This window comes from Rhinatrema bivittatum, chromosome 2 (assembly GCF_901001135.1).
Source record: "Rhinatrema bivittatum chromosome 2, aRhiBiv1.1, whole genome shotgun sequence".
In the NCBI taxonomy this organism is placed as follows: Eukaryota; Metazoa; Chordata; class Amphibia; order Gymnophiona; family Rhinatrematidae; genus Rhinatrema; species Rhinatrema bivittatum.
In genome coordinates this window covers 251343965-251355316 of record NC_042616.1, presented here as the reverse complement: position 1 = coordinate 251355316, position 11352 = coordinate 251343965, and the positions used below count along the sequence as shown (strand labels likewise).

At 44.0% G+C, this 11352-nt stretch overlaps 1 protein-coding gene across 1 annotated transcript in view; it reads left to right on the top strand.

The window, feature by feature from the left end:
* The first annotated feature begins 3607 nt into the window (after positions 1-3607).
* Positions 3608-11352, top strand: part of STT3B (STT3 oligosaccharyltransferase complex catalytic subunit B) — a 217760-nt gene continuing 210015 nt past the window's right edge. Inside the window, exon 1 of the mRNA XM_029589417.1 lies at positions 3608-4215. Within this exon, the coding sequence (XP_029445277.1) occupies positions 3959-4215 (257 nt within the window). The 5' untranslated portion in view covers positions 3608-3958. The remainder of the gene's footprint in view (positions 4216-11352) is intronic.

The window sequence follows — 11352 nt, the reverse complement described above, 5'->3', positions numbered from 1 at the left end:
TACCGACGTTCTTAGGACACATCACGCCGGTTTACAATTAACTGAAGCAGGTAGAAATTACAATGAACAAGGGGGGGGGGGGTAAGGGGGGCAGGTGAGAAGGGGGAAGAGGGGGGTAAGGGGTAAAGACAGCTGGAAATATAGAGGCAGGCGAGCGAGAAATGACAGGCATTAACAATGATAAACAGTAAAAAAAACCAACAGATATTTAGCTATTTTCTTAAATGACATAGTAACAGGCAAAATATTTGATTATATAATTTCCTTGGTACATGTCCAAGGCAGGCAGAGTACGGGGGGGGGGGGGGGGGGAGAGGAAAATCAAAACCGAGGGCAGGGAGGGAAAGGGGGATGGGGGGAGAAGGGAAAGTGAGGGGGAAGATGGGCTATGTTTGATTGATGTCTGGGTAGGCTTGTCTGAAGAGCCATGTCTTGATGCCTTTTTTTGAAAGTGTGTAACAAGGGTTCAAGTCATAGGTGGGGAGGGAGAGAGTTCCAAAGTGTGGGTTTTTTAGCATATTTTTTGCTGTTAAAACCCATATTATACACTGTGATAAGATTTGTGCCGGAAAATCCATGATAAAATCAGCACATCTTAAAAAGCTAGCCAGGGCCAATATGTGGCCAACTGCTCATTAAAGCAATGCAGCCCTGAATGTGGAATCAAGATTTGAAAATATTTACTAGACCTCAGTGCCAGTCAGCTCTCCTGGAAATTTTAAAAGTAACACTCCAATACTAGAGAACCTTTATCTTTCTACATGTTGAAATGGCTACGTACGGGAACGCCAAGCCTATCGGGGGATCAGACATCCCTCAGTGGGCCAGTCTCTCTAGTCACACGATTCCTCAGCTTTCTGGGCACGGGCAAAGAAGGGATTGCCGTGGTCCTGAAGAAAGAATTGGCAGAGCCGCTGTGCAGCCCATCTCACCACGGCCAGAAAAGAGGCCTGTGGGACCACAAAGTAGCCCACCTGTCACTGCCTGAAGACTAGCTTGGTGAGGCTGTAGTGGAGCCCATCCCATTGTGGCCCAAAGAGAGTCTTACGGGGCACATGCCCCAGGAACAGCGCTGCTATTGTGGTCTCCTCCCACCTCCTCTCCAGCAGTGTGCAACAGCTGGCATTTCAGTAGGGCCTTAGACAAGGCCCAGAAGAAAGGGGGATATAGAGAATGTGCGTTTGTATGTATGAGAGATTGGGTATGTATATTTGAGAGAGAGAGAGTCTGTATATACTTTGGAGAGCCTACATGTGTATGAGGGAGAGAGAGAGAGCCTCTGCGTGTGTATGAGAGAGCCTGCATGTGTATGTTAGAGAGCCTGCATGTCTATGTGAGAGCACCTGAGTGTGTATGTGAGAGCCTGCAAGTGCATGTGAGAGAAAGCCTGCATGTATGTGAGAGCTTGAATATTTATGTGAGTAAGCCTGTGTGTGCATGAGAGCCGGTATGAGAGAGAGACTGTATATGTAACAGCATATATGTGAGTGTGAGAGAGCCTGTGTGTGTGACAACATCTGTGTGTATGCGAGTGGGAGAGAGAGAGGATAAAGTTTGTGTGGCCTTATCTTCCACCAATCCACAACAATCGCTGTCTGATTGCAAATCAAAAGATTCCAGGTATAGAGAGCTGGAGATTTTTTTAATCTTATTATTTTATATTTGTAAATGTTATTTTCTGTTTTGAAATATTTGGTGTTTATGAAATATTAGAAGAAATGTATATGAATTTCTCTCATTATTGGATGTTTGTCAGCTATTTTGACATATTATCACTTGATGTTTTGTGAGGAATGATGATTCTGTTTTTCCATTGTTGCACTGCACAACACAGTTGGACTTGTGGTTTCCAAAGCATGTGTATGAGTGAGTCAGTGAGCATGTGTGTGAGCAAAAGAGAACAAGCAAGCCAATGAGCATATGTGTGAGCAAGAGGACTATTTAAGCCAGTGGACATGTGTGTGCGTGTAAAAGAGGGTGAGTGAGCATATGTATGGGAGCAAGAGCGAGTCATTGAACATTTGTGTGAGCATGTTTGTGAGAGCATGAGAGTGTGTGACAGTGTATGTGAGAGCGCACGTATGAGCCAGTGAGTATGTGGGTGAGAGAATATAAGGGAGTTTGTGTGGGAATGAATGTGTGTATATATGAGAGAAAGGAGAAAGTTTATGCATTCCTCCCATCCTGACTAATCCTTGACAATCTCAGGGTGACTGAAATCCATAAAGTTCCCAGGTATGAAGAACAGCGGATTTTCTTTTACCTTAGTTTTAATTATTGGGTGTTATTTGATGTGTCTGTTGTTTTTAAATATTTTATTGATGTTTGGGAAATTAAAATAACAATGATATATATTTTTAATCATTGGATGTTCATCAGCTGCTTTGAAATATTTCTTCTTTATATGAGTACGGTTTTACTATTATGATTTTTGTATATTTCTTGATTTTATTTGACATTTAATGAGGAATGGTGTTTCAATTTTTCCATTGTTGCACTGCATACAGAGTTTGGCTTGTTATTTTTTTTGTCTGCATGTTCCTATTTATAATTTTTTATCTCTTTATTCTGTATTTGGTGAGGGTCTGCTATGTTCTGCAAGTGTGACTGAGGTGAGGTATACTGCTAGTGTGTAGTTTCTGTGTAGGGATCTAAAACAGCTAGATTTGTTCTGTTTTCCTAATAGCAGATGTATTTATGTGTTAGGTCCTGGTGTAATATTTGCAGTGTCGCCAGCAAGTCTAAGGGGGTCATTTTCAAAGGCTTATCGCGTGCAATAAGCACAATACAATACACACACACACAATACAATACACAAACATATATATAGATGTACACATATACACACACACATATACATATCTATTAAATCTCTATAAGAAATATAAACAGATTGGGGGGTTGGGGGGAGCGACCTATTTTCTCACCCTTGATCTAGATTATACTCTACTTCTTAGTTATTTAGGAAAGATATGAAGTTTATTTTGGTGATATTTTGTGTCAATTCTGCCATGTCCCAGGGTTGACTTGGTATGCTTGAGGGACCTGTTGATGTATATGCTGCAAGAAAAGTGCACGAAGGAGTCAGATACCCTGTGGCCGGTTTTGAAAAAATCCCCCAAACTATTTTTCTGCAATCCGCCCCTGCCGAGCCTCACAAGGATAACTTAATCATCTCCACACTACAGCGATATCAGTCTTTCCACCTGCCTCCGCGCCCCAAGAATAAAATACGATTGGCTCAGGCTCACGCCAATCTGAGAAAACTCATTGAGCACATTCGCTTCCCAGGCCATTTTAGCCACACCTTCCCCGTGACGTAATCTCTGCGCCAAAAGCGAGGAGGGGCTCTGCGTCAACTCCTCGCCCACCCTCCGCTCATCAATGATTGGTTGAGAGCGCCGTCAAACATCTTTTTTGCACATCCTCCGCGCAGCAGGCAGCGCGTGCTCAGCCATTGGCGTTGGCCGACTATCAATCAGGGAGAGCGTTTCGATTGGTGCTCAGTGCGGTGCGAGCCGGGAGGGGGCGGTGCCTTTTGTTCCCATTGGTTGGCGTGAAGGACTCGCCCGCCCCTCAATGTACCTGTCGCTTTGTAACTGGACGGCAGTGAGTTTCCCGGTTGGGAACTCGTTGCCGCGCCTTTCCTCTCCTGGCTCCTCCTTCTCGGAAATGTCATTGCTTGCCGTTGGAGCACCTGGCGCCCGCTCCCCGGCCTCGACTCCGTGGCCGCGCGGACGGTAATGTGGCACAGCGCGACACCGGCGGGGGACCAGCCAGCAGCGACAACCGCTGCCGGAGTAACGCGGGGAGAGGAGGCCGCGTGACGGGCAGGGGAGTGAGCGACCCTTCCAAGGGAAATAAGAGTCGCAATAATAATAATAAAAGAGCGCGAGAACCGCCGCTTACACTCACCCGGGCTCTGACGCACCCGACACAGCCCGGCAGCCGCTACAACATGGTGGAGCACTCGGCCCTCGATAGCAAGCACAAGTCGACCGGCACCTCGGGGGTGATGCTGGCCAACAACCGGCCGGGCCCCTCCTCTTCCTCGGCTGCCGCCGGCGGGGGCCTATCGGGGGGCCTTTCTCAGCCGGCCGGCTGGCAGTCCTTGCTCTCCTTCACCATCCTCTTCCTGGCTTGGCTGGCAGGCTTCAGCTCCAGGCTCTTCGCCGTCATCCGCTTCGAGAGTATCATCCACGAGTTCGACCCCTGGTGAGTGAGACTGGGCTGGGGCGGGGGGGTGATGGCGCCGCGCCTTGGGTGTAGGGAGGAGGATAGCGGAAGCCCGGAGCGGCCTCCTGTGCGCTGTCTTCCTCTGCTGCTGCTGTTGTCTTTTTTTTTTTTTTTTTTTTTTTTGCATGGCCTCCCCGTGGCTGCTGCAATCCCCGCCGAGAGTCATTTGATACCTCTGCTTCATGCCAACGCTTCCCCCATGCCAAGGCACCCATTCTCGTTCCCAGTCCCTTCCCATTCCGTTTTTATTTATTTATTAAGTTGCTCAGAGGTTCTCTTGAATCTTGGGCTAGATGCAAAATGCTGCTCCGACCTTGGGCTGGCTTGGGAGCGCGGCTCTCTGCAGGGAGGATGCAACAAATGAGCTCCTTAGCTACTTTTACTTTTGTTAAACGTAGAGCTGCAAAGAGCAACGCGGAAGACTGCAGAACTTCTTTTTTTTTCTTCTTATTTGTCCCCGCCTCCCTCGCTGAACTTTCAACCACTGTAACTTGTCTCTCCCTTCGTTTTTCCCCTTTTGGCGCAGTGGATGGTACTTGGTTTTAGGGCGGTAGAGAGGCAACGGGTAGCACTGGAAGCACTAGGGTAACTCAATGGAGGATAGCAGATGGTGCCCTCTCCCGCTTCTTGCATTACTGTTTTCTCCTGTTTGTGCGGAGTTGGGTGTTTTGACCTGAAAGCGTTAAAGTTAAATGAGCCCGGAAGGGTAAATGTGTGAATTCAGTGAGAGAATACTGGGAAGTGTAGTCCTTATTTATTTAAGTCGTAAAATAACTGAAAGCTATATTTTGTTGAACAGGCAGGTGTTAAAGGAGGAAACCTTTTTCATGGGGGCAAATTGATGCATTTTCAGTTCATAGATTTGCCGCCAGGTAGCTGAAATTCATTAAACGTATAATTCAGTTTTTCTACTTTAAGATTTTTTTTTCTTCGCATGTTGTATGCCGTTATCAAACGTTTGTCTTATCCCTAAGTTATTATAGCGGGGAGTCATAACATTTAGAATAAAGGGGGCTATACATTGTTATACCCAAACTAAAACTATTTTGTACATAAAATGCGCCCCTCTTTGTAAAACAAGTGTACAAATGTGAATCCTTGCATTAAAAAATGTGCACATATGGAAACATTGTTTATCCATGTTGAGCAACTGTATGGAAATCGCGGAATATAAGAATGAATGAATAAATAGCTTTCAATGTCGTGGCGGTTTGGGCGATGTAATGCTGAATATCGGGAAAAGCTCCACTAGTTCGCGCTGGTCTCTTTGTAGTACAGCTTTCTGGCGAGGAACGGTAGCGGAGGACTTGGTGGAAATATTTGGGGCTCTACCATATGATTTCAGGAAAGGTAGGGACCATTTGAACTAAATGCATATTTTAGTATTTTTTCGTCCTGTTGTAGATCTCCATAATTTCAGTAATCAACTTTATCTTGTACATTTGCTTGCCTATGAGGACATGATTTGTAAATTCTTGATCACATTATTTACAGGAATATTAGATTGGATTTGTGAGACCAGTCTGTAAACATTGCAGTGTTAGTCATTTACAAGAAAACAGCACCTTATCCCCTATGGTTGTACCGTATTTAAAACATAAACATGGGAAATGGTAATACATTGTTAAATATTTCTCTTGATGCTATTTGTATGTGTTTAAGCAGCTGTTTTCCTGCATTCCCAGGAGAAGCAGTATTAACTACTGCAGAATTATCACACTGACTGATAGCTGATTGGTTCATGCAATATAATTGGACAGTGTGGTTGGTGTCTATTCTCTGGAGGAAAGGCCAGTAGTCTAAAGCAGCATTACTAGCAAATATTTTTGTATCATTTCATTTGACAGCTGAAGCAAAAGTTGAGGTTTCTTTTTCAAGCTGACTTTATATTTTTCCTAATGAAATGCCAATAGTTAAAAGTTCTTAAATTCCCTTCTCACTCTTTCCTCTGAATCCTTTTACCATGTTTGTGCATGTGTATAAAGCAAGAAAATATTTTTGACAGTCTTTCAAATTTAGTGACACTTCTCTTTTTCGTTCACTGAAATATTTTACTTTTTGCCAGTCTGTAAATACCTGGCCTTATTGCTAATATTCACCTCTTTTTGCACTGAGGTATAGGCTTTAGCCTTAGTTTTGATTACTGTTGCCCAGCCTAGCTCACAACACTAGACGACATGATATTTTTATAGACATGTCATTTTTTAAATGCTGACTGTCAGTAAATTTACTGATATTTGACAACCTTGATGTAATGTCTGAATACATATTTAGGAGAAATATGTTTGTCCCAGTCATCCCCTCTCTGGGCTTCCAGCTCAGTCAGAACAGGCCTCTGTTGGGCCTAGGGTAGGGGATCTGCAACCTTTCCAAACAGCCATTTTTATGTTTGTTTTTTTTTCTCGCTCAAATATTCTGAAAGTCACAGCACTGTCATAAATTGGGACATTCATGTAAATTGCCTCCATCTCCCCCCCAGCAGGTGCTATCTTTCTCAATCCCTTCCCATCCTGTCAGTCACTATCTCTGACCAGTGATCAGTTGCACGCTGTAACCCCCTTCATACATTCCAAAGTCACTCATTCTTTCAATCTTCCCTTCACTCCAAGGAGTCACTCTTGCCCCCTGCATTATTTATACCACAATTCCATTAATACTCTCAAAGCAGTTAACAAATTAAAATGAACATTATACATGAAATCTTATAAATACATTCAGAATAGTTTATTAAATGTTATACTGCTTTAAACAAAGTCAGTGGTTTACATTGAAGGAAAAAATACAAAACAAATTTTAAACACAGTGAACACCATAAATGGCAAAAATAAAATAATCCAGGAGAGATAATTTAAAAATGCTAGCTCTTATTAAAAGCTTGAGTAAACAGCCAGGCTTTAAGGCTTTTATAGAAATATTTCTCACTCTTAATATAGTGGGTGGCGGCGGGGACGACACTGTTCCAACAGGGTGTTCTGTTGGTTTTTTCTAATTTTATCCTTAAGATTGCTCTCCAATTTATTTTGTCTACTTCTAATAATTTTTGTTTAGTGTCCTTGCAATCACATTTTCAGGACATGTCAGAGGGGACATGAGAATTCCTGACAAGGGTTTTACATTTTTTTTTTTCCAGATCGGTGCAAATGTATGGGCCACAGATGTGCATGCAACCTGGAAAGTAGGTTCCTTTAATTCTGTGCAGAATGATTTGATGGTTTGGGTATTTTCTTTTTTTCTTTGTAAACCTCCTTCCTTGCCCCCTTCAACCACCTAACCTAGCCGTTGTAGTGACAGAGGCCACAGACCATTATTTGTTTCCAGAATATCAGATATGTGAACCCTAAGCTTGGCCATTAGGTGTCATTGTGTGATGGCAGACTCCCTTCCCTCCAAGGACTGCTGGTTCTTCTGTTCTGGCTGGCCTGGAAATCAAACCCAGGGTGTCAGGGGAAAGATTTTTTTAAAAGAAAAGGCCTGGTCATGGCATAGAGCAGTGATGGCCAACCTTTTGAGCTCGGTGTGTCAAAATTCATTAAAAAAAAAAAAAAAAAACCGAGCATAACTCGGGTGGTGTGTCACTTCTAGAAAAATCCATAATTTTGTGATATTTGTAGCTCTAATAACAAGTTATAATTTTAATATATGTACTGTATTTATTAATAAAGCAAAACAAATAATTCTTTACCTTACCTGCTTAGTGACTTTTTTTGTTGCTGAATTTCATTGGCTAAATCTTCAATTAAAACTAATAAGGATTTTAAAAAGCCCCTGCTGTCCCCTTCTGTGGGAGCTGATATTGTCGAGGATTAGGAGGTTATCCTCTCACACACTCACATGTCCATTCTCTCTCACATACACTGTCACATACATACACATTCATGCTCTTATACCCACCATAACCTCTCGCTGACACTGACACACACTCAGGCTCTAAGACACTCTTGCTCCCTTGGATTTTCTCATACACATTCATGCTCTCACACTCACTGGCTCCCTCACATACACACAAACACACACTCCCAGTCATTCTCACACACACACATGCACCCATGCATTCACACACATACACCCCCAGGCAGAGTCCCATTCATATACATGCACACACTAAAGGCAGACCCCCCTCTTTTTTGCCAGCAACCTCGGAACCTCTCGCATTCCTCTGCTGCCACTGTCACTGCTGCCACATGGCTATTGGGGAGGTGCCAATTGCTGCTACTGACACTGAAGCCCATTCTGCTGCCGCCTCTGTGTAGGCCCCATGGGCTTCCACATTCTCCATGCTGATCTCGTACATTGTGAGATCTGCATAGAGTGTGCTATTCTTGCACATTAGAACATAAGAAATTGCCATGCTGGGTCAGACCAAGGGTCCATCAAGCCCAGCATCCTGTTTCCAACAGAGGCCAAAACCAGGCCACAAGAACCTGGCAATTACCCAACACTAAGAAGAACCCATTCTACTGATGCAATTAATAGCAGTGGCTATTCCCTAAGTATAATTGATTAATAGCTTGTTACGGCAGTTACTACCCCAAACCAAATGTGCCTGATACTTCACTTTCCATGCATATCCAGCATGGTTCTCTGCTGCATCGGCATGGGAGAAAGACTGATACATCACGCATTTCCAGCATAGCTCTCTGCTTCAACGGCAGGGGAAAAAAAAACAAAAAAACAAAAACAAAAAACTGATGCTTCACGCATATCCTGCATAGCTTCAACGACAGGGGTGAAGAAAAAAAAGGATTCGCAATCACAAAGCGAGGAGTAGCTGGCTTGTTACGGCGGTTACTACCCCAACCAAATGCGCCTGATACTTCACTTTCAATGCATATCCAGCATGGCTCTCTGCTTCTACAGCAGGGGAGAAGAAAAAAAAAAACCAACAAGAGCTGTACAACATAGTCTAGGTAAAACAAATAAGCATGGGTGTAGCTTGCTTATCGCGGCGGTTACTGCCCCTACTACCCCTAACTAATCAAGCTAGATATTTCACTTGCATGCAGCTCCATCACTGCTCTCTACATTAATGGTGGGGGTGGAAGGGGAATAGAACAAGGAGCTAAGAGTAACAGATAAGAATGAGAGAAAAAATGTGTGAGGCTTGCTGGGCAGACTGGATGGGCCATTCGGTCTTCTTCTGCCGTCATTTCTATGTTTCTATGTTTCTATGTAATGGACTTCTCCTCCAAGAACTTATCCAAACTTTTTTGAAACCAGCTACACTAACTGCACTAACCACATCCTCTGGCAACAAATTCCAGAGCTTTATTGTGCGTTGAGTGAAAAAGAATTTTCTCCGATTAGTCTTAAATGTGCTACTTGCTAACTTCATGTAATGCCCCCTAGTCCTTCTATTATTCGAAAGTGTAAATAACCGAGTCACATCTACTCATTCAAGACCTCATGATCTTAAAGACCTCTATCATTCCCAAAGATTACATGTGCCAATCACTAAAAAGTAATTTATTTTTTTCTTTGCTGTCTGATCTTTGTTTTCTAATTGGTTGGTCAGGCTTTTTTTTTCCACCTTCCCTTTCTTATTTTTTTTTGCCAATTCCTTTTATATTATCTTTTTTTTCTGTTTCTTTTCCCTCCATCTTCTTCCCTCACACAGGTTCTCATTCTCGCATGCATTTCTCTCTAACACACATAGGCCCTCTCACTCCCACATGCTGTCTTGCTCAAGCACAGGCTCTCACTGTCACATGCTGTCTCTCTCACACGCAGAGGCTCTCACATGCTGTCTCTGCAAACATTCAGGTCCTCACTCTCACACACAGTCTCTCAACTCATCTCATATACGTGCGCACACACACACACACACCCTCGACAGACCCTCAGCCTCTCTGTCACCTCTGAGCCTCCTCTTCGTGGGTTGCCGCAGGATGGGCTCTGCTGCGGTCCTGATCTTCTCGGGCCGCGGCGGCCCTGCTACCGGGCCTCTTCCTCTTCTCGGGCTGCTGTGACTTGGGATTCGTGGCGGCCCGTAAGCGCTGCTCCTCTTCCTCCTTCCTGCCCACGCGGCTCCGGCAACGTTTACTTCCGGGGCCGTACAGGCAGGAAGGAGGAGGAGCATCAGCACGTTTAAATGCGATCTTTTTCTTCGGGCCGTGGTGACGTGAGCCTCACCACAGCCCTGCCTGTCGCTGTGCCGCATGAGCCTCCCTGCGCCCGGGGGCATTGGGGGTGGGAATACAAAAAAAAAACTAATCTTAAAGGGCCGGGCTGTGTTTTTGGGTTATCTGCTTTATTCCAGAAAGGTGTGAAAGACCACAAAAGGAAGCTAAAAATAAAATGCAAGTTGATAGTTTGAAGTCGTTAATACTGCTGCTTATATATGTGTGTGTATATTTGTTCATTAGCAATGTTTTTTTAATCAAGACCCCTTGTTTTCTGTGATTCTGCAGATTCAGAATGCCTACTGTTGCAGAATCCCACAGCTTTGACATTCTATGCGTAAAGATTAGTTTCACTTTAATAGAATGATTGAGAATTGTTCTGAATGAAAAGGTTTCTTGTATGTAAATACGATTCAGAGGTCTTAATGACTTCCTGTTTCAGGAAGACTAAATATAAATGTAAACACACTACTTTGGTAATTGATACACTATGCTGCATTACTTTTTAATACAGTAATTCTTAACCCAGCCCTCTGGACACAACTAGCCAGTCATGTTTTCAGGATATCCACAATGAATATGCATGAGATTTACATAGTGGAGGCAGTGTATGTAAATTGTGGATATCCTGAAAACATGACTGGCTAGTTGTCTAGAGGGCTAGGTTGAGAAAATGCCTTTTTAGCATGTATGTGCTAGTGAGCCCTGTACAGGGCCAGCTTTTGGCATGTGTGGCTGCACAGGATACCATCTATGAGGGAGTTCCACAGTGCTGGTGCCCCTTCCCACTTACCTTTCCACATGTAAGATGAGGGCATCAGGGAGACAGTGGTGCTGGGTAAAAGATGATGAGGGGAGGGAGAGAGACATCACGGCTAGAACCACTGCTGAAGGGGGGAGGGGAATAATGTGGAAGGGAGGGAGCATCATGTGAGAGGTGCCATGAGAAGAGGAACAGAACCAGAGCAGGCAAAGGACATCTTACAGCAGCATCATA